This window comes from Sminthopsis crassicaudata, chromosome 2, assembly GCF_048593235.1.
Source record: "Sminthopsis crassicaudata isolate SCR6 chromosome 2, ASM4859323v1, whole genome shotgun sequence".
Classification (NCBI taxonomy): Eukaryota; Metazoa; Chordata; class Mammalia; order Dasyuromorphia; family Dasyuridae; genus Sminthopsis; species Sminthopsis crassicaudata.
In genome coordinates this window covers 172,733,308-172,757,717 of record NC_133618.1, presented here as the reverse complement: position 1 = coordinate 172,757,717, position 24,410 = coordinate 172,733,308, and the positions used below count along the sequence as shown (strand labels likewise).

The 24,410-nt window shown below is 33.5% G+C and overlaps 1 protein-coding gene across 2 annotated transcripts in view; it reads left to right on the top strand.

Annotated features, from left to right (window-relative positions):
- The window catches only part of PLCB1 (phospholipase C beta 1), an 814,021-nt gene that overhangs the window by 227,304 nt on the left and 562,307 nt on the right, over positions 1 to 24,410 (top strand). For both annotated transcript variants that reach the window (XM_074287888.1, XM_074287889.1), the window contains exon 3: positions 18,347 to 18,415. In XM_074287888.1, the coding sequence (XP_074143989.1) occupies positions 18,347 to 18,415 (69 nt within the window). The remainder of the gene's footprint in view (positions 1 to 18,346; positions 18,416 to 24,410) is intronic.

The window sequence follows — 24,410 nt, the reverse complement described above, 5'->3', positions numbered from 1 at the left end:
CTCTTATCAGGTAAGTTTTTGCTTCATGTTTTTCTTTGTTATAAGGAAAGTTTCATTATAGAGAAGAAGAAGTTTCCTCCAGGATCTCTCTCTCTCTCGAAATGATTGCTGCAAAAAAAAAAAAAAAAAAAAAAAAAATCAATAGGAAGTATTTCAAAAAATAAAATCTTTTAAAGAACAAAAAAAATTGGAAAGAGAATGTTTTTATCTTCAGTTTTATTTATTTAATTGTAGGGATGGAGAACTTGCCATGTGATTTCACTGATATAGGTAACTCCTTGAGGAAGAAACTCACTCTACCAGAATAGATTTGTAATGTAGGCAGCTAAGCAGCTTATTGGATAGAGTGCTGAGCTAGGAGTCAGGAAAACTCATCTCTCTGACTTCAAATATGACACTAGTTATGCTATCCTGGACAATTTACTTAACCCTATTTGCCTCAGTTTCCTTATCTGTAAAAATGAGTTTGAGAAGGAAAGAGTAAATCACTCAAGTATCTTTGCTCAAGAAAAGTCGAAATGATGTCATGAAAAGTTGAACGCAACTGAAAAAGGATCAATAACAACAAAAATATTGAAAACTGAAAGCTGTGAATTTTCAAGAACAGTAAGATAGCAAGTGACATAATATCATAAAATAATTTTATTTCAGAATCAAGGCTTAAATCAAAGTCTCCTTGGCTTTAATGCTGGCTCTCCTAGGTCTTAAAAAAATTGATTTTATTTTGCCGCAAAATTCTTATGAAATAGAAGACTACTACTATTTTCATTTAAAAAGGGCTTATAATTTGTGACACACCTATGGTCATATAATTGACATACATACACTTATACACATATGTGGAATAAACTAAGATTATGATGCCAAGTAGCTAAATAAAATGTTTAAAGCTAGATATATGCTAGAATTGAGTTGCTTGTCATTTCAAATAATTTAGGCATGAAATTTGTTTTATATTCAATCATCTTTACCTTTCTGATGGAAAAAAAAGGTTCTTTGCCTGATTTTTCTGTATGACTTTTGAATTTGTGAGTTGGCATTTGGAGACCTAATCTACTATTCAGTCAAAATATCTGTAATGATTTTTTTTTTCATTTATGAGACTATTTGCAAAGGGATTTATGACTATTCAAGCTAATCAAGTCAGCCTGTAATGGAAATCTATGTTTAGAATATCTACATGTCAGGAATAGGGAACAACGTGAAAATTATTTCTACTTTTCTAATTTTTCTGCTTTAGGCCTTCCTTAGTGTTAGGAGCCCATAGGAATATAGCAGGTGTTTGTATGATGTGCCAAATATTGAAAAAGATCTAGAAAGACAAATCTTATTGTCTAATCAATAAGTTTAACTGGAAATCAGTTTATGATATTATCCTGGTCTTTCCAGGAAAAGGGTGTGTGTGTACGTGTGTGTAGAAACCTAGGAGATTTTCTTTATCTTCAAAAATGTCAGGTAAATTAGGTATATAATTAGTTTCAATGGATCTGAAATGTATCTCTTTTTCTTTTGAAAACAGAAAAGAGATATTCTTACAAGAACCTTTTGGTTTGTCATTGTAATCTTTTAACAATATATCCTAAATAATATTTTAAATTGTCAATAAATTATATCATAATATAGGTTGAATGCAATATGAAAAGGATCCTGTACTATAACTGTAGACCTTAGCCTTTGCTTATCTACTTTCCTCTTTCTAGGAGCATCTGTTGCTCCTCTTGGAGTACATCTAGACTATCTTACCACCGTCCTTCGGACTTTTTGACTTTACTCTTTCCCTAAAACTTCGTTGAGCCCTCAAAGCATACACAAACACTCCTAGGCATTCTAAGTTCCCAGAGTTAAAAAATCTGCCAAACTCAAATTCTCATTACTTGTCTTTTCTTCTCCTTCTATTATCCATAAGCATGGATAAGCAGCCACTTAACAGGGTGAAGCTGAAAATTTGAGACTGAGGATAATAGAGAGAATAATATTCTACAGAAAATAGGATGGAGTAGAATCTCATTTACATATAGAAGTAATGCCTGTGGCAAGGAGAAACATCATCTTATGTGAGCTAGATGAAAGAGAAAATAGTAGCAGAAGTCATCTGAGTGATATAAGGGGAAGGAAGAAGATATCTCTGCAAATGATGTCAGTTTTTCAGTAAAATATGAGGTAAAGTTCTCTAATCTTTCAGTAAAATATGAGCAAAGGATTGTGAGAAAGGGAAGGTTGGAAGAGGGCTGAAAAAGTTTTGGAAAAAATGTGACTATGTGAATTATGAAAGTAGAGAAAATATTGTCTTACATCAGTGAGAGCCCATTTAAGGATATGTAACACAAATTTGTAGTGGACCCAGTCAGGATGATTGTATGGTTTTCTTCACCTTCATTCAGGAACACAGAAGCAGGAGAAAAGATAGCAGTTGATGAAAATGATTCAAGGTTGAGACTTGGCAAGGAAAAAAAAGGGGGGGAGTAAGAGACCTAAGAGAAGAAGGCAGTAGAGAATTTAAATAATTCACCAAGAAATCAAAATAAAGAGAGAAGAGTATGGCTAGTGCAGGGTTAATGGTCTGAGAGACAACTGATAGCTCTAGGGATTGGAATTCACAGTATTGACAAAGAGCAGGATTTGTTATAGAAAGACCAAGGGAGAAGTAGAAATTCCATAGATTATATCAGATAAGGTAATTTTAAAGTTCATGAATATGGAGGTAGTGCATTAATTAGTGAAAGTGAGACTAAAAGTATGACCATCTTTGTGCATGGCTGAGATGGGAGTAAGTGACAGGAAATTTATTTTTAAGTTGGCAAATTGCTAGACTAAGGTGTTTTGTTGGAGCCTAGTAATATAAAGACAGAACTTAGAAAGGAGAGGTTTGTGAACCAATTACAGAAATCATTGTGGAAGGAAAGGGAATGTTCTAGAAGTCCATAAACAACTACTAGGATTATTATTATTATTATTATTATTATTATTATTATTATTATTATTATAGCTTTTTATTTACAAGATACATGCACAGGTAACTTTTCAGCATTGACAATTGCAAAACCTTTTGTTCCAACTTTTCCCCTTCTTCCCCCCACCTCTTCCCCCAGATGGCAGGTTGACCAATACATGTTAGATACATGTGGTTTTCATGAAGATTAAAGGAGGAAAGTTTACTTAATGTTGGTGGTAGGGGGAGAATATGGAGGTGGTAAGGGGAGCAAGGAGTTTCTTACTCTCCCATCTTGACCAGTAAGTTATGGGGGAAGGAAAAAAGAAAGCATAGCCACTGTTGGAAAGAGTGGCCAGGGAGACTGTCATGAGGAGAGATCCAAGTTTTAATAAATCAGAAAAATGAAAGAATGAGAAAGGAAAAAGATTTAAGTTGAAGGCAGAAAAAGATTTAAGTTGAAAGCATATTTGTTGCTTTGGGGGCAGATATTGTAGAAAACAGAGTAGAAGAGGTTGGTAGTTTTAGAGTGGAACATTGCAGGTGCTGAATTGAGGGGAATGGGATTAAGAACTTAATTAAATTTAGGGAGAGAGTAAATGGGCTTTGAATTATGACTATGGGGTTAAAGATTTACTAATGAGATGGGAAGAGTGTGACCAGGTAGGATTGTATTAATCATAAGTAAACAATTATATTTGTAATATTTTCTGAGTGTTTTAAGGGGGAAATTCACAGGCAGTTTAGGCAAGATTGCAAGAACTTGGAACAGAAGAGTGGGTGATATTCTTTCTCTCAAGACAGGGGATCAGGATTGAAACCCTCTCCCCTCCAAAAGCTAGAAGTCAATCAAGTACTTCTTCTACCACCACTCCACTATCATCTGAGATTGAAGATCATAGAAGAGACTCATGGAGATTTGGCAAAAGGGCAAGAGGCAAAATGATAATGCACCTTCCTCTCCTCTTTTCTTCCCTCCAAAAGCCAGACCTGCAATGTCAAATCAATGTTGTTTAAAAATATACCTCAAGTTTTATAGTGATTTGCAAAGTACTTTTGACTAAATTATCTCATTTAATCCTGACAATTCTGTGACATTGGTCTTATTATTTTTTTTTTTATTATATATATATATATATATATATTTTATAATATTATCCCTTGTATTCATTTTTCCAAATTACCCCCCCTCCCTTATTCCCTCCCCCCGACGACAGGCAATACCATACATTTTACATGTGTTACAATATAGTCTAAGTACAATACATGTGTGTGAATATCATTTTCTTGTTGCACAATAAACATTAGAATCCGAAGGTACATGCAACCTGGGCAGACAGATATTAGTGCTAACAATTTACATTCCCCTCCCAGTGTTTCTTCTCTGGGTGTAGCTACCTCTGTCCATCATTGATCAACTGGAAGTGAGTTGGATCTTCTTTATGTTGAAGATTTCCACTTCCATCAGAATACATCCTCATACAGTATTGTTGTTGAAGTATACAGTGATCTTCTGGTTCTGCTCATTTCACTCAGCATCAGTTGATTTAAGTCTCTCCAGGCCTCTCTGTATTCCTCCTGCTGGTCATTTCTTACTGAGCAATAATATTCCATAACTTTCATATACCACAATTTACCCAACCATTCTCCAACTGATGGACATCCATTCATCTTCCAGTTTCTAGCTACAACATAAAGAGCTGCCACAAACATTTTGGCACATATATGTCTCTTTCCGCTCTTTAGTATTTCTTTGGGATATAATCCCAGTAGTAGCGCTGCTGGGTCAAAGGGTATGCACAGTTTGATAACTTTTTGGGCATAATTCCAGATTGCTCTCCAGAATGGCTGGATTCTTTCACAACTCCACCAGCAATGTATTAGTGTCCCAATTTCCCCACATCCCCTCCAACATTTGTCATTATTTGTTCCTGTCATCTTAGCCAATCTGACAGGTGTGTAGTGGTATCTCAGAGTGGTCTTAATTTGCATTTCTCTGATCAGTAGTGATTTGGAACACTCTTTCATGTGAGTGGATATAGTTTCAATTTCTTCCTCTGAGAATTGTCTGTTCATATCCTTTGACCATTTATCAATTGGAGAATGGTTTGGTTTCTTATAAATTATGGTCAGTTCTCTATATATTTTGGAAATGAGACCTTTGTCAGAACCTTTGTTTTTAAAAATATTTTCCCAATTTGTTACTTCCCTTCTAATCTTGTTTGCATTAGTATTATTTGTACAGAAACTTTTTAGTTTGATGTAATCAAAATCTTCTATTTTGTGATCAATAATGATCTCTAGTTCTCCTCTGGTCATAAATTCCTTCCTCCTCCACAAGTCTGAGAGGTAGATTATCCTCTGTTCCTCTAATCTATTTATTATCTCCCTCTTTATGCCTAAATCATGGACCCATTTTGATCTTATCTTGGTATATGGTGTTAAGTGTGGATCCATATCTAATTTCTGCCATACTAATTTCCAGTTTTCCCAACTGTTTTTTCCGAATAATGAATTTTTATCCCTAATGTTGGAATCTTTGGGTTTGTCAAAGATTAGATTGCTATAGATGTACCCTTTTTTGTCCTTTGTATCTAATCTGTTCCACTGATCTACCGGTCTATTTCTTAGCCAATACCAAATGGTTTTGGTGACTGCTGCTATATAATATAGCTTTAGATCAGGTACACTTAGACCACCTTCCTCTGAGTTTTTTTTCATTAGTTCCCTTGCAATTCTTGACCTTTTATTCTTCCATATGAATTTTGTTGTTATTTTTTCTAGGTCATTAAAATAGTTTCTTGGGAGTCTGATTGGTATAGCACTAAATAAATAGATTAGTTTGGGGAGTATTGTCATCTTTATTATATTCGCTCGGCCTATCCAAGAGCACTGAATGTCTTTCCAATTATTTAAATCTGATTTTATTTTTGTGGCAAGTGTTTTGTAATTTTTCTCATATAATTCCTGACTTTTCTTTGGTAGATGGATTCCCAAATATTTTATACTCTCAACATTTGTTTGGAATGGAATTTCTCTTTGTATCTCTTGCTGTTGCATTTTGTTAGTGATATATAAAAATGCCGAGGATTTATGTGGATTTATTTTGTATCCTGCCACTTTGCTGAAATTTTGAATTATTTCTAGTAGCTTTTTAGCAGAGTCTTTGGGGTTCTCTAAGTATACCATCATGTCATCTGCAAAAAGTGATAGTTTAATTTCCTCATTTCCTACTCTAATTCCTTGAATCTCTTTCTCGGCTCTTATTGCCGAGGCTAGCGTTTCTAGTACTATATTGAATAGTAATGGTGATAGTGGGCAACCTTGTTTCACTCCTGATCTTACTGGGAAAGGTTGCAGTTTATTTCTATTGCATATTATGCTTACTGACGGTCTTAAATATATACTCCTGATTATTCTAAGGAATAATCCATTTATTCCTATACTCTCAAGAGTTTTTAGTAGGAATGGATGTTGGATTTTGTCAAATGCTTTTTCTGCATCTATTGAGATGATCATATGGTTCTTATTAATTTGATTATTAATATGGTCAATTATATTAATAGTTTTCCTAATATTAAACCAGCCCTGCATTCCTGGAATAAATCCTACTTGATCATAGTGTATTATCTTGGAGATGATTTTCTGAAGTCTTTTTGCTAATATCTTATTTAAGATTTTAGCATCAATATTCATTAAGGAGATTGGTCTATAATTTTCTTTCTCAGTTTTCGATCTACCAGGTTTAGGTATCAGTACCATGTCTGTGTCATAAAAGGAATTTGGTAGGACTCCTTCATCCCCTATTTTTTCAAATAATTTATATAACATTGGGGCTAATTGTTCTTTAAATGTTTGGTAGAATTCACATGTGAATCCATCTGGCCCTGGGGATTTTTTCCTGGGGAGTTGATTAATAGCTTGTTCTATTTCTTTTTCTGAAATGGGACTATTTAAGCAATTTATCTCCTCCTCTGTTAATCTAGGGAGCCTATATTTTTGGAGGAAGTCATCCATTTCACTTAAGTTATCAAATTTATTGGCATAAAGTTGGGCAAAGTAACTCCTTATTATTTCTCTAATTTCCTCTTCATTGGTGGAAAGATCCCCCTTTTCATTTGTAAGACTATCAATTTGATTTTCCTCTTTCTTTTTTTTGATCAAATTTACCAAAGGTTTATCTATTTTATTGGCTTTTTCATAAAACCAACTCTTGGTTTTATTTATTAATTCAATAGTTTTTTTACTTTCAATTTTATTGATTTCTCCTTTTAATTTTTGTATTTCGAGTTTAATTTTTGGTTGGGGGTTTATAATTTGGTCTTTTTCTAGCCTTTTAAGTTGTAAGCCCAATTCGTTAATCTTCTCTTTCTCAATTTTCTTCAAATAAGCCTCTAAAGATATAAAATTTCCCCTTATTACCGCTTTAGCTGCATCCCAAAGATTTTGATATGATGTCTCATCATTATCATTATCTTGGGTGAAATTGTTAATTGTTTCTATAATTTGCTCTTTCACCCAGTCATTCTTTAAGATGAGATTATTCAGTTTCCAATTACTTTTTGGTCTATTTACCCCTAACTTTTTACTGAATGTAGCTTTTATTGCATTGTGATCTGAGAAGAAGGCATTTATTATTTCTGCCTTCCTACATTTAATTTTGAGATCTTTATGTCCTAGTATATGGTCAATTTTTGTATAGGATCCATGAACTGCTGAGAAGAAAGTATATTCCTTCCTATTGCCATTCAGTTTTCTCCAAAGGTCTATCATACCTAGTTTTTCTAATGTTCTATTTACTTTTTTAATTTCTTTCTTGTTTGTTTTGTGGTTTGATTTGTCTAAATCTGAGAGTGCAAGGTTGAGATCTCCCACTATTATAGTTTTACTGTCTATTTCTTCTTGCAGTTCTCTTAACTTTTCCTTTAGAAAGTTAGATGCTATACCACTTGGTGCATATATGTTTAGTATTGATATGGCTTCATTATTTATGCTACCTTTCAGCAGGATATAGTTTCCTTCCTTATCTTTTTTAACGAGATCTACTTCTGCTTTTGCTTGATCTGAGATAAGGATAGCTACCCCTGCTTTTTTGGCTTTACCTGAAGCATAATAGGCTCTGTTCCAACCTTTTACCTTTACTCTGTATGTATCTCCCTGCTTTAAGTGTGTTTCCTGTAGGCAACATATTGTAGGGTTCTGCTTTTTGATCCAATCTACTATCCGTCTCCGTTTGATGGGATCGTTCATCCCATTTACATTTACAGTTAAAATTACTAATTCTGTATTTCCTGCCATCGTATTATCCCCAGATTATGCTTTTTTCCCTTGACCCCCCTGATCCCCCTCCCCGATATTTAATTTACAGACCCCCCTTGTGACGCGCAACCCTCCCTCTTTTTTTTTTTTTTTTTTTTTTTTTTTTTTTTTAGGATCCCTCCCCCCTCCCTCCAAGTCCCTTCACTTATTCCCCTTTTCCTTTTCCCTTTTCCTCTCCCCCCTTTTAATGAGGTGAGAGAAAATTCTCTGAAAAACAAATATGTTAATTATTTACTCTTTGAGCCTCTTCTGATGAGAGTAAGATTCACACAATGATTCTCCCCCTCACTAAGTTCCCTCAGATATGGTGTATTTTCTATGTCTCTTCCTGGGATGTAGTTTCCCTCTTTTTATCACTTCTTCCCCTTTTTCTGAACCGACCTCCTTCCCTTTACTACACCCCCCTTTTTTTCTTTTATATCAGTAAAATCAAATTATCCTTGAGTATTTTTTATATACCCACAACAGAGTTACAGTTCTCAAGGGTTCTGTGTACCTTTTTCTGTTTCTCTTCAGTCTTGTGGATGTAGATCAAATTTTTTGTTTAAGTCTGGTTTTTTTCTTAGAAACATATAGAATTCCTCTGTTTCATTGAATGACCATCTTCTTCCGTAGAAAAAGATGCTAAACTTAGCTGGGTAGTTCATTCTTGGTTGCAGTCCTTGATCTTTTGCCTTACGGAATATCAGGTTCCAGGCCCTTCTATCTTTTAATGTGGAGGCAGCCAGATCTTGGGTGACCCTTATTGTGGCACCTTGGTATTTAAATTGTTTTTTTCTAGCTGCTTGCAGGATTTTCTCCTTTGTGTGGTAATTCTGCAGCTTAGCCACAATATTCCGTGGTGTTCTTTTTTTAGGGTCTATTTCAGAAGGAGTTCGATGAATTCTTTCCACATCTACTTTCCCTTCTGTTTCTATTATCTCTGGACAGTTCTCTTTGATAATTTCCTGTAAAATAGAATCTAGGCTCTTTTTTTGGTCATAGTTTTCTGGAAGTCCAATAATCCGCAGATTATCTCTCCTAGATCTATTTTCCAGGTCTATAGATTTTCCCAGTAAGTATTTGACGTTGTTCTCCAGCTTCTCATTTTTTTTGTTTTGTTTGACTGATTCTTGGGTTCTCTGTGAATCATTCATTTCTATTTGTTCCATCCTGACTTTTAAGGAGTTATTTTCTTCTTTCACAGTTTTTAGTTCTTTTTGTAAATGTCCAATTTCGTTTTTAAATGAATTATTTTGCTCTATTGAATTTTTTTCCATTTCCCTAATTTTTTTTTTTTGAGAATTATTTTCTTTTTCCAATTCAGAAATTCTATTTTCTTGAGACTTTTTTATCTTTTCCAATTCAGAAATCCTACTTTCCTGTATTTTTTTAACCTTTTCTAATTCACTAATTTTGTTTCCCTGCTTCTCCTGTGAATTCTTTATTTTTTCCAACTCCAATTTCAGGACGTTGTTATTCTCTATCATAACTTCCCTCTCCTTGCCCCATTTTTCTTCGATCTCCCTCAATTTCTTAAGAGCTTCTTCTAGGAGAGAGTTATGTGATGGGGGGCAGGAATCGTTCCCCTTTAGGTTGTTATCTTCTGAATCTTTGCTGTTAACTTCCTCGGGGTTGGATACCCGCTCTTTCTCTGTATAGAAGGAATCTATAGTTTTTCTAGCTTTTTTGCTCATACTTAAAAAATGTTTTGGGGTCTGTCCCTGGGGTAGGAAATTATTTACTTCTTTACCAGCTTCCTCCCAGACCGGATGGATGCAGCGGCCCCCGCGCCCGCGCTAAGAGAGAGCTCTGGGAGAGAGTTCCCCACCCCCTCCCTGGGAGTGTCTCAGAGGTGATTAGCACTACTGTGCTTCGAGGGCGTAGAATAGTGAAGACAGCAAGAAGCCCAGGCTATGTGTCCGGGTGGGGAGTGGATGTTTGCAGCAGGTGACGTGAGAAGCCCCTGTGCTCAAACTGGAAGTGTCTGCCAGAAACCGCGGTCCCTAGTTCAAAGGTTCCGCTTCTCTGGGACTTCCTGGAGCTGAGTTCCACTCCCTCCAGCTAAGCTAGGCAGTGTGTGTTGCCTTGGGCCGTATCCACCCACTTGTCAGTCTCTTAACTATTCTCAGGAGGTAGCTGAGGCCACACCCCCTGGTGCCGTCTGCCGAGTCACCCCCAGGGTGGGGGGGGGGGGGAAATCTAATCTGAGTTTTAAAATATTTTGGCTTTCTCTTCTGAACTGCTAAATAATTAGCAGAGAAGAGCTAACAGCCTGTGCCAGATTCCTTTACCTCAGTGGCTTCTCTGATCCCAGAGCCCCTCCCAGCGCAATGGGCGCAGTGTGCCCCTACCCCACCGTCTGTGCTGGTCTTTCTTATTCCTCCCCTGAGAACTGACCTTTCCTGTTGAAACTCCAGATTCTTTTCAGCTGGTAAGTCGTGCTTCCAGTCCTTGTGGTATCTATCAGTCCTGAGCTAATTTTGAGACTTAATTTATCTAATTGGTTGTGAGGGAGTGAGGACGTTCACTGAGTCGTGTGTTTCTTCTCCGCCATCTTGGCTCCGCCCCCACATTGGTCTTATTATTAATGTACTTTTTACAGATGAGGAAACTGATGCTTAGAAAAGCCAAGTGATTTGTTCAGGTCACTCAGTTGACAGTATTTGGAGTAAAATTTGAAACTGGGTCATTCTAACTTCATGAGCATGGCACCATGGAAATAGTTGAAATTTTAGGCGTATAGAGGATAAGATTTGCCTTTTATAATCTAGCCCCTTCAACCATTCCAGTCCTTTTGACATCTTCCTCTTTCATGTTTGCTTTGATTGAGTGACACTGGCCTTCTGGCTGTTCCACAAAAAACACCCATAATCTGTGGAATCTGAGAATTTTCTCTGACTGTTCCCTATGCCTGGATCACTCTCCTTTATGTCTGCCAATTAATTTCCCCAACTTCATTTAAGTCCCAAATAAAAATTCACATTCTATAGGAAGGCTTCCTTAATCTTTCTTAACGGTAATGTCTATCAATTGTTAATTATTTGCTATTTCTCCTGTATATAACTTACTTTATATATATTTATTTATGAATTGTCTCTCCAATTAGATTATAAACTCCTTGTTGCTTTTTCCTTCAAGATATCAAGGAGGTGATACCATGACATACAATTGAATTGGGTTTGTGAGAGAGGGCTATGCAATGTCATTAGCCTCACTTTTGCCTTCAAAGCCATCTGGGTCCAGTGCTAAGATCAGGAAAGCTAGAGATGGTTGTTAAAGTCTTTACCTTATAAAGGTATCTGTTTAACTAAAGCAACATTCAAACAGTGATTAAGGATAAATAAGAAATGAAGCAGAGAATGGCCTCTTCTATCCAGTAAAAAAAAAAATTCATCTGGGAGGCTGACCTCAGGGTTTCTCTCCATAACAGAAACAATTGCTATTTCCATTCACTCTGAACCAATCTGGGTCCAAACAATGAATGTGGGAGATTTGTTCAGGGACCTATTGTTGGTCAGTCTATCAGAGCTAGAGTGATTTGGGTCTATGGCATGATTCTAGTCAGTAAATAATAAAATATATTGGGAGGTTTCTGCAATCAAAATTTGAGGACAAGGACTAACTTTTGCTTCTTTTTGTGTCTCTGACACTTAGAATAATTCATTGCACCTAGTAGTCATTTAGTAAATGTTTATTTGTTGATTGATTTCATGAATTTGCAGAGCTAAACGCTGAAGCAAAAGTCAATATAATCTGACATCCTAAAGTTCCTATAGCCCTTAATTTGTCCTTTAGCAAAGCTGAAAAATTCATAAATATGTCATCTATGACAGCATAAATAAATACTCACACATATATTAATCTTCTCTGAGAAATGTTTATGATTGTATAATTAGATAACGTGTGAACTTAAAGTACATTATTGTATCATGAGGATAATAGAATTAAGTAACAATATATGGGGATTTGTATTCAGAAAAAAAAAAGACTAGAATTTCAAATTATTCTCTTTTCTAAGCTTAAAATATATTTCATGGCCCATCTATTGTACAGTATGTTTACAGCTAATAGACTGAAATATTTCTGCCTAGTAGTAAGCACTGCTAAATATTTAGATTTATCCTAAGCTTTTGAATTTCTTAAGCAATCTATATGTATATATTTGTATACTTATGATGTATGTTTATTTACATAGCTTCAATCCTAAATTAGTCTCTTTCTCTTCAATCAAACCCAATAAGAATAAAAATGAACTCAGGGTAAAATATCCTTATTTCTTTATTTTTGTGACAGGTGTGGGGAGATGGAACTGGAGTATTTATAGAAAAAGCAGCAAAATTTTTTTCTTCCATTTATTTAGTATGAATTGTTGTGGATATTCCACTTTTGAATGAATGAAATATTTATTAAATGCTGGGCATATGAATAGAAATGTAAGATAGTTCTAGCTCTCAAGGAGCTCACATTTTAATGATAGAGGCAATAATTATGGAAGGTTTCAGAAAAAGTACATGAAAAAGTGTCATCCATATGTTATAATAGGAAAGTAGATGATAATGCCCTTCCTTTAAGAAAATTTCCATAATGTAATGATATAAATTCTTGGTATTGAATTATTTGACAATTCAAAGGACTTCATTGTTCATAATGTTGTTTTCTGAATCTTCATTAAACATATATCATGGCATCTGCAGGAATAATTAATTCTCCACAGGGATTGCTTCCCAGTATAATAATTGGTCATTGGACTGAAAACTTTATTATTCCCAACATTATGGGGGTCAAGGTCTTGGAATGAGGTGAGATAATACTCAGGATGGTGGTAAAAGAACCCATGCTGGCTCTTAGAGATCACAGATTTTCTTTCTGTCTGGTTAAAAACCATAACTTTGACATTGGTTCCAGAATTTTATAAGGAGTAGAAGGCAAAATCATACAAAAATTTTTTCCATTTTTGAAAATTGATATATTTACCATCTGCATTATAGCAGGGTAGAATAAGTACTTTGTTCAATCCCCTTGTTTTACTTTTCAAAAAAACAAAATTCATTGGAATGATTTTACTAGTCCATGGTAACATAAAAAGTCACGTCACAGAAGTGGAGTTCAAACTCCAGGTCTTCAGGTCTCTAGGTAAATGAAGCATATCCTAAAAGTCTAAGTCTTAGTGCAGTTTTGAAACTATCATAACTTAAAACATTAAGGGCTATAATGATATATTGCAAATCTGATTAAATTCACTCTGGTTAAATGACTCCTATATCTATACAAAGTCTTTCCTTCCCTTCCTCTCCCTCTCTCTCTCCTTGTGCCTTTTCTCCCTCTCCCCCCACTGTGTGTGTGTGTGTGTGTGTGTGTGTGTGTGTGTGTGTACGTGCACACATAATTTAGAAATCCAAATCTCATTCTCTGATTATATCTTGTTAGCCAATTCTTCTGTTTCCATTTCTACCTTCCTTCAACTGAAAGTTATAACGTGCTCCAAAAAGCATTTCCCTACAGCAGAGATCATAATATAATGGAATCTGATTATAGGAAAGTGGTATCTAGTGTAATATATTTATTATTCTTATAATGTTTTAATAGTTTCTCCTGAATTAATAAAAAGTCTTCAAACCTAGACACCCAACTTAGATTCTTAGATTCTCAAAAGACATCCCAAACTGAAATATTAGCATTTATCATTTACTATAAATATGCCATATATCATAAATTATAATAGAAATATATCATATGCTATAAATTTAGATATGTTTCCTTCTTGCCATCTGAGGTAATATTACTCTACTACCTCAATCAATCAAACCACATTCCTTAAACACTTGCTATGGATCAAAGCAGAGTATCAGGTAATGAGGGTATAAAAAACAAAAATAAGTCCTGCCCTAAAGAAGCTTACAATCTATAGAGGAAGAGGGGAGATGTTACATATGTGTTTGTATATGTATACATACACACACACACAAGTAAATAAAAAATAATTTTAAAGTTGGAGGCACCAGCAGATGGGAAAAGATTTGATTATTTGAGCTGTGCTAGAAAGGACTTAGAGTTTCAAAGAGATGAGGTGAGGTGGGGATACATCATAGACACAGTACATAATGTTTAAAAGCAGGCAGTTGAGTGGACTTTACACCTGAAGTCAGGAAGATTCCTATTCCTAAATTCAAACCATATGACTTTGTTTGCCACAGTTCCTTCTCTGTAAAATGATCTAGAGAAGGAAATGGTGAACCACTGCAGTAATTTTTTTTTTTTCCTGAGGCAATTGAGGTTAAGTGACCTGCCCAGGGTCACCCAGCTAGGCAGTGTTCTGTGTCTAAGGCCAGATTTGAACTCTAGGTACTCCTGGCTTCAGGGATGGTACTCCATCCACTGTGCCATGTAGCTACCCCTTCAGTCTCTTTCCCAAGACAACCCTTGAAGGATTCACAAAGAGTCAGACAAAAATCGCAAAGTGATTAAAGACAGAAAAATGGGAGATGGTATATCAAATGTAGAAAAAAATGAGTAAGATACAATTTGACTGGACTAAAGTGTTTTTGGACGGGCTCATATAAGACTGGAAAGGTGGGTCTAATTCTGATTATAAAGAGCTTTAAATGCAAAATTGAAGTTTTTTTTTTGTTTGTTTGTTTTGTTTTGTTTTGTTTTGTTTTTAATCTTAGAGTCAACAAGGAGCAATTTCATTTTACCATGCAACAGTGCTCGTCAGATTTCTGCTCTGGAAATGCTACATTAGTAATGATGTGATAGTTTGAAGAGGAAATGGACTTGAAGCAGGGACATTAGTTATCAAGTTATTGAAATGCTTTAGGCAAGAGTAAATCATGTGACTAGAAAAAGGATGAATTCCAGAATTGTTGTAGAGGTAAATTTAACTTACTTGGCAACTGATTGAATTGGGTGGAGAGTGAGAGAAAGGGAGGAGTTAAGGATGACTTTGAGGTTATGAATCTACGTGACTGGAAGTATACTGATGATTTTGGCATAAATAGAATGTTTCAAAATGGTAAATGAGAGCTTCTTTAAGTAAAAACAAAAGGGACAAACTTTTAAAGGTTAAGAAAGTCATTATTTTTACACTTCTTAAAAAAATTATAATGCATTGCTAGACTGAGGGAAACAAAAGAAAAATGCAAATAAAAACTTTTATGGAGACATAATAATGGTTTTATTGCTTAGAACAATATACCCATTTCTCTACTACATATGGTCAAATCATACAGGAAGAGCTGTTGGTATATAAATTCATTTTGGAAAAGATATTTTCATCCCTATACACAGAATGTGAAAATAGCATCCCTCTATACCACAATGCCTTTTTTAGGAGTGCTATCCCATAATGCCCTATAGTGAGTTTTCAATGTATTCTTTATGATTATCATCATTAAATTAGTTAATTATTTACATAATAACTCTCTCAAGTTCCATTGCTCTGCAAGCATCATGAATCCTTTATGTCTGCAAAAAAAAAAGGTTAGTAAAAAAGCTGTTTAATACAGTAGTACTTGTTCAGCCCATATGCATTTTCTTTAATAATCACTATAAAAATTGGCACATAATATAGCCCTCACTTAAATAATCATTTTATATAAAGTTTGCTATATATTTATAGTGTCTTTTTTTGGGGGGAAATTGGAAGACATAAAGAGATTGGGACTTTTAGGCAAAATATACATTGATGGATTCATCAGAAGTCCAGAGTCATATCCTGAGCTCTGCAGGCTCAGGACCATTGTTTTATCAGGTCTTAAGAGTGAAAGATTCCACCAGACTGATTTAAGGTCGCCGAAATCTAATAGAATAAAGCTGAATGATGATATATTTATATAGAATACTGTTGAGAGTTTATCAGCATCCTCATTAAGAAAACAAATTCATATTAAGACTAAAATTTTGCTTAGCAAGTATAGACCTGAAATAAAGGAAATTGGATAATTCTAAAGTTTAGTGTCAATATTATGATACAGATTCAAATACTTTAATTTTTAAAAGCATTTAGAGAACAATTTCCCATAGATAGCACTGGAGGTAGATGAAGAATTTTTAGTATCTAGATCTTTTTCTGTATTTTATGTTACAAAATTTTTATTACATACTGCTCCATGGCAAAATAGTATAAGGTAAGTAAATAAGAGAGGTGAAGAATAGATAAAATATAAGCACTTTTTGAGAGTATTTTTTTCCTCTTTACATCCTAGAAACTTCTGAAAGTATTAGCATTCTACATCTCTTCAAAAATGCAAGTGGATTATTCTGGTTTGTAAGAAGAAGTGGTTTCTATCTTTGTATTTTTAAATCAATGTGGTTTTCATTAGTTAAAATTGTTTTTTCATTATGAGACAATGGTTTAGATGTCAAAAATTATTGTCTATAAAAAGAGAGTAAAATTGAAATAGGTCATATGACATAAATTTAATAGTAAAAGATTGTAATGAGCCTTTAATGCTGGGGCTAAGAAGTAGTTTGAATTCCATTTTAACTGACTTTCTCCCATGCCTGACCTGCTCTTCTTTCTCATATCTACCTTTTGGCTTTATTAGATTCTTTTAAGAACCAATTAAAATCCTCCTGTTTCATGAAGATCTTCCCAGTCTTTCTTAATTCTAGTGCTTTCCCTTTGTTAATCCTTTCCTATTTATGTTGAAGATATGTTTGAACATTTTATTGTTGAGTCCTTTCAATTATGTCTAACTCTTTGTGACTTTTGGGGAGCATTTTCTTGGCAAAGATATTGGAATGGTTTGCCATTTCCTTCTCCAGCTCATTTTATAGATGAGGTAAACAGATTCAAGTGACTTGCCCAGGGGCCCATAGATAGTAAGTGCCTGAAGTCAGATTTAAATTCATGAGAATGTTTTATTGATGGTCTACCCACTGTACCATCTAGTTGCTCATGTTTGTACAGATTTGTCTGCTTTTTATCTCCCCCACTATAACTTCTTAAGGATAGAAAATATCTTCTTGGCTTTTTCTGTTCTCAAAACTTTGCATAATGTCTGACACATAGTAGGCCCTTAAGAAGAGCTGACTGATGAACTGATAGACAATAGGAACCTTTGAAGGGTTTTGAGGAGGAGAGTGTCACACCCAGATTTTCACAGTAGCAAGATTAATATGGCAATCATATTGAAGGATAATTTGGAAGAGAAAGGCAACAAAAATAGGGAAGCTAAGGGTCTGATGATGGTGAGCTATATCAGTATAGTGTCAAAAGAACAAGAGAGAAGATAATATGAAAGCTATTGTGAAGAGCGTATCAATTGGATGTTAGAATGTTGAGTTAGAGGAACTATTGATGTTAACTCCAAGATTCAGAAGATGAGAGACTGAGAGAATATTGATATCATTGACAGAAGTAATGAAGTCTAAAAGAGAAAGGAAAGATTATAAGAGCTGAATTGTGGAGTTTGAGATTCAAGTATCCAATCAAAGGAAATAATAGATGCAGCTAAGTGGGCACTGTGGATAAGTACTTGACCTGGAGTCAAGAAGACTTGAATTCAAATCCACCCTCAAATACTTACTGACTGTGTGACCATGAGCAAACCACCTAATTTTCCTCTACTTCAGTTTTCTTATCTCTAAAATCATAATATTTGCAAATACCTATTCAGTGGGGTTGGTTGAGATAGAATAGATAGACAGGGCAGAAGGAAGAGAGACACAGAGACAGAGACAGACAAAAAGAGAAGAAATGTGAAGGACTAAGATCAAAATATGGAGAATTCAGGAGGAAGAAAATTGCTAAGTGATCAGCTCTCTACTTATAGCTTAAATGGTAGCACAGGGTTAAGGAAACTGGTATAGAAAAGATCATTAGATTTTGGCAAATAGGTGGTAACTCATAGGCCATGTGTATGGTATAAAAACAGTGGATTTTACATTGATAAACATTTTATTGAGTCTACAAAACAGTCCAAACAGCAAAGTTTTGTTTTTTGTTTGCTTTAAGTCTTATGTAAGAAAGGAAAAACACAAAAAGAAAAAAAAAAGTACTCAGAAAAGAGAACAATCTTCATACAATTGATCAAAACTCTATTTTTAAAAAAGTGTTAAAGCAGTTGTCTTTGTCTTCTGTGGATGCTTACAAATTGCTCTTTTGTCTTTCAGGAGACTGAACTCTTAGATCTTAGCCTTGTCAAGGATGCCAGATGTGGGAAACATGCTAAAGCCCCAAAGGTAGGAAGTGGTTTTTGTGATTTCCCAAATGCTATATTAATTATTTTACTAAGTTATGGTATAAAATTATAGGTACAACTAAACCTTTCTTCCTCTCCTGCACCTTTACAAGAGACAATATGACATAGTAGACAGAATTCCAGTCTAATATAATTTCATTCATGACCCATCTCTGACATGTACTGGTTGTGTGACTGAGTTTCTCTCATTGTTCTAAGAAATTCTCTTTTAGAGAATTAGAGCAGCTTCTGATCTGTATTGATACAAGAAATTTCCAAATGTAGAAGTTCCAGTAAATTTATTGTTTAAAAGTGGTTTATCTTTTTTTTTAATATTTAAAATTAAAAATTCAAAGCTTATCTGGCATTTCTCAGTGGTTAACTGGGAAATGAGATTATTTGTGATTTTGTGATGCTTTTCTGTGTCTCAGACATGAAAGCAAATGAAATAAACTTCAAACATGATAAAAAAAAATTACAGTATCTAAAACACTTTGTAATAAAGCTATTTCCATGAATAGAGGTAGGGACAAGAGATAAGAGGTTATCTGCAAATTTCAAAAGAAATCTTTTGTTTATTTTATATTGAAACAGTTCTAGTTTTGTATTAATTTGATTGAATTATGGTTATTTCTATTTTAGAATCATCACACTGTAGAAAAAAGAAAAAAGACAGATGCAACACATTCCTTTTTTTAAAAGCACAAAATTATTTAAAATATTTTTTGATGAACTGTGTTTCATTAATTTGATAAGTTATGGAAAGTATGATTGTAAACCCCAAATGTTCTCTGTAATTAGAATATTCATATCAAGTAGTATTTCTGAAGACATTAACTACTTTATCAGATATGTTTTACCTTGATATTAACAAAAAGGTATGTTAATCATTTAATTCTTACTGTCACTTACATAAATTTTTATTATAAGATATGTCTAACTTTCAATAATATTTTTCTTTCTTTTTTCTTTTATTTTTTGCTGGGGCAGTTGGGGTTGAGTGACTTGCCTAGGGTCACACTGCTAGAAAGTATTTATTGTCTGAAGCTGGACTTGGACTCAAGCCTTTTTCATTTCAGGATTGATGCTTTATCCATTGTGTCATGTAGCTGCCCCCATCTCATTTTTTGTGAGATCATATTTATTTACTTGACAGAAAAATTTCTTTGATACTATATAAAAATGTACAGCAAAGATATGTGGAAAGATAATCCTTCTAAAATTATAAGTAATGTGATGATTATAATAATAGCAATTTCTACCTAAAGAGAAGTTGGCTATCCTCTGTATTACTGAAAGATATAAAAAAAAATTACAATGAGAAAATTATCAGAATTATCTATATGTGTCAGGGATACAATTTCAGTAATTTTGATGGCATTTTACAGCAAATAATTTTTAGAAGGAACTGGTTATTAATGGTATAGTAATAACTAATTATTTGTCATTCTTTGTAAATTTTAAGTACTTAAAAGTCCAAGCCGCATAACTGATGAATTATTCATTTGTTTATTCTTCAATTCCAAAGCCTATCTGTTTAAATCATACCTTTTTTACTTGGGTTGGAGTAATTTGTTATTATTTGATCTTAACTTGCTAGTGTAAAATATAATACTTCTGAAGGTAAAAAAAGAAGATTTGCAAAGTTCCAATGACTTTAGTCTTGTAGAATTTTTTTGAAATGAGAGTCCTCATTCTAAACACTCATACTGAAAAAAGGTGCTTGTATGAAGTGGAGTCTAAGGAGGAACTTGAATGAGGGGAACACCAGTGTCATTATGGCACATTTTAGAAAAGATCATAGAATAAGAGGTTGATGACTCATGCTAGAGAAGAAAGAACATGAAAGGAAAATCGAAGAGATAAAATTACAGTAGCAATGGTGAATCTAGTAGAGATCTGATATGACAAACCAATTAATAACTCTATGGAGTCCTTAGGTAGGGTTATCTCATATTCAGAATAATATTCAGAATAGCCTGGGCTATTAAAAAAGTCTTATGGTTGATTTCCTTAATTTGTCTTTCTCTCCAATCCATTCCCCACACAGTGAAAGTCTTGGTTTTTTGTTTCTAATTTAATTCAGGTCTGACCCTGATACAATTAACCTTTATATCTACTCAGTTAACTCCAGTGACCATTATATCTAGGATCAAATATAAAATTATCTGTTTGGCTCTTAAATACCACTATAATTTTGTCCCTCCCCATCTTTTCTACTCTTCCTGCTTTTCACTGCCCTCTACATAATCAATTACTATTTGATGTTACTGACATACAACAATCCATCTCTCAAATCCATGCTTTTTGATTGGCTTTCTACATATCTGAAATGTTCTTGATTCTCATGTCAATCTCTCAGCTTCCTAGCTTCTGTCAACCATTACTTCAAAGTTCATCATCTGTTAGAGGCCATTGCTCATTTTTGGTCCCCATAAATAGGAGTACTGTCTCCGAGATTAAAATATTCCATCTTTTCTGTATTATTATATATGTGCCTAGTTATTTATATGTTGTGTTCTCAGTTTTAATATTACAACCTCCTTTACAACAGGGTCTGATTTTATTGATAGTGATTTGTTTCACTATCACTTAGCACAATGTCTGATACACAGTAACTGCTTAATAAGTATTTGATGGATTAATAAATGCAGAGAGTAGAATTCTTATCAAATTTATAAATGACACAAAACCAGAAAAGTTAGCTAATATACTATGTGACAATAAGTATTCAAAAGATTTTGATGTAGCTAACTAACAGTTGATAATTTTTACTTTCACACTGTTGCTGTTATGATATAAAGTATTCTCCTGGTTCTACTCTTTTCACTCTGTATCAATATTAATATTGCTCTGTGTTTGTATCATACATTTTCCCAGAATTGCTCACTTTTATCAAAATCTCCTACTTGTCAATATTCTCCATTTATGCCTATATAATACCAGAGAGCTAGGAATAAGCAGAGCATGGATCTGAACCCACATACTTAACTGTCATTGTATTGTGAATTCTCTTAGGGTAGAGAAGGGAAAGACTTTATAATCCAGAATTCTCATTTATTGCTGAGAAAATATATCCAGGGCATTGAAATGAAGGTCCCATTGCTCTACTACTATTATAGTACTGTGGCTCAGCAAAGACCAGGTCATACATCTAACAGGGGAGGTAATACAAAAAACTAACAAATAAACAAATTAAAAACCTCTGGTGTCTATTATATTATTTCTGTATTGATTTTAGATTACAAAATTAAATGACATCGCATCTAGTAAAATTTTCTACTGCTAAAATAAATGGAAATTCAGTTAATGGGAAAATATTGAACTACAATCACCTAAACTCAGTTAATAAATAAAAATTGTATGGGTTAAAAAGAGATGTCCCCATTGAATCATAAAATTGTAGATTTAGTTTGAGAAGGGACTTCAGAGACCATATAGTTTAATTTCTCAATTTTACATTTGAGGGCCTGAGGCTAAGGGAAATTAATTGCATTGCTCAAGGTTACACAGATGTTTTCTTGAAACAGCTTCACCCATCATCATTTAGTAGTTATACAAAATTACTCAAGATTCATTTAATATTAGTTAATAATAATTAGTTATTAGTTAATTGGTTAATAATATTAGTTAAAACAATTTATTGCATTAGCAATGTTGCCCGCAAAGTCCTAAACCAATTTTGAATCCAAATAATAATGATAATTGTATCCTTTAAAAAAATTATCTCATTCCTCTCTATTTTCACATATAACAAAGTATTTTCTGGAATTTACTAATAAATTACTTCTGTACTAAGTAAAACTGTTCACTTGCTTACTAGAAAAATTCATTTTGTAAAAGAAAAGAACAAATTGCTCCAAAAAGCTAATTCTCAATAATTCTATATAAGCATTTTAGAAGAAAGTTAAATTCTATATAACAGGTATAATAATAAATAATTTTGTACTTAATATCTTGATTTTGTGAAACCTCGGTCATAAATTTCATGTTGCTTTTTAAGAGTAAAAGAAGAAAATTATATTTAAAAAATTTGCCCTTGATTAAAATAACTTTGATTTATCAATTCTTTATATCTCTAAGTCTATAAATATATCATTTTTATTTTTCAAAAAATAGGTGGTAATTATATATATAATATATATGATTTTAAATATATTATATGTGTATATACTATACTTAATCTCATATATGTGTTTGTATGCAGATATAACAGAACATGAAGAAGTTACTAAATTTAAAATTATGGATTTTTCCTTCCATGCATTTTCAAAGGTGGATTTATGTTTTTATTCAGGTGTAAATTACAAGCCATAATTCCTTTTTATGTTCATTAAATTCTACTGATGTCAGTAGTTTCCTTGGAAACAAAAATCTTTATGCAACTAGTCAGAGATTTGGTAGCAATAATATTAGGATGCTGATGAGAGAAAGAAATAGTTCCTATAGCAAATGTTTTCATTGAAAATTTGGATCCATTTATCTTCTCTCATTCAATAGGTACAAATAAAATTGTTAAAACAGATAGAAGCAATTTCATAGTATCTCTCCTAAATGTCTAAAACCTCCTTAGAGTTATTTACATAATATGTATGCTGAATATTTTCTATAAAATGGCAAAATTTCATCATAAATATTAGTCATTGATATATTGAATATTTCTCTTAGACTAGTATTTAAAGCCTCTAAACTTATCATAATGAAATATTTCATTTATATTTATCCCTATAAAGATAAAACCTTATCTTATATAAGTAATATATAATAAGACCTTAAATTACTCTTTAGCTAAATGCATAGATATTAAGGATTATGTTTTTTTTTTAAATAACATCAAGTATTCAATCTAAATATCTGCCTTGCCCTTTTAGTTGTTGTGAGGAGGCTCAATTTAAAAAGTATATAAAGGACTTTTACAAACTTTAAAGCAAAATATAAATGTTGTATTGATAATACTAATATACCACAAAGGGCCAAAAGGTGATTCATTATTAATTATAAACAAAAAAGATATGATCATTATTGATGTACCATCTTTCTCCTCCTTTGCTGATTTTGAAAAATACCTAAGGTCCAAAAGCATGTATTCCTTAAGAATTACTGAAGACATAGCCTTCAGTTATCTACCACAAGATTAGGTTAATAATTTCTTAAGGTAACTGAGAGCTTCCAGGTATTTTGTATAATCCTATTAAGGACAATTACATGCTGAGAATGGCTTCTTATGTCGTTCAAATGAAGTCTTTTAGTTCCAATTAGTGAGCATACAAGTCACTACTAGTACCGCCACCTAATAGTTAGGACCCTTGACATTAATTAGGATATTTCTAACTTTGTTTCTCTTAATCTGGTAGGATTTAAATCCCAGGAACCTAGTAAAAGGAAGTGAAAAAGGGAATTCTTCTTTATTGCTTCTAGACCAGGAAAAGAAAGAACTCTTCCTTACATGTTTGTGCTGTTATTTTTTTTTTTTTAATAGCATTCCTCCTTTTATTTAGCTACAATGAAAACCCACCATAAAGTTGTTTAAAACTTTGTTGGATATCCTTTGTCTAAAAGACCATTTCTTAGGGACTAAACAATTTCCAAAGTTGTACTGGAATTCACTTTCCTTAAGCATTTTAAATGAAATTATTCAAATAAGATTCATCTCTCAGCCACTTGTACTAGTTATGACCCCTCCCCAGTGGCTGGCAATTGCAGATTGGGTCTTTTGACTAGATTCTAATTAGCATAATTAGAAGCTTTGTAAATTTTAGCCAATTTACTACTTTCCTACTAGAGAAGGAAATGGCAAGCCATTCCACTATCTTTGCCAAAAACAACCCCATGGACAATATTAGTGACAGATACTGCTGAACTACAAGAAAGACATGCATGTCCTCAGGCCTCTAACAATTTTCAAAGCCAGTTAAGGGAAAGAAGGTCATACAATAAAGTTTATAGCATTGTTATGCAAGCTAAGAACATCCTTCAGGAATTGAACAATACAAGGA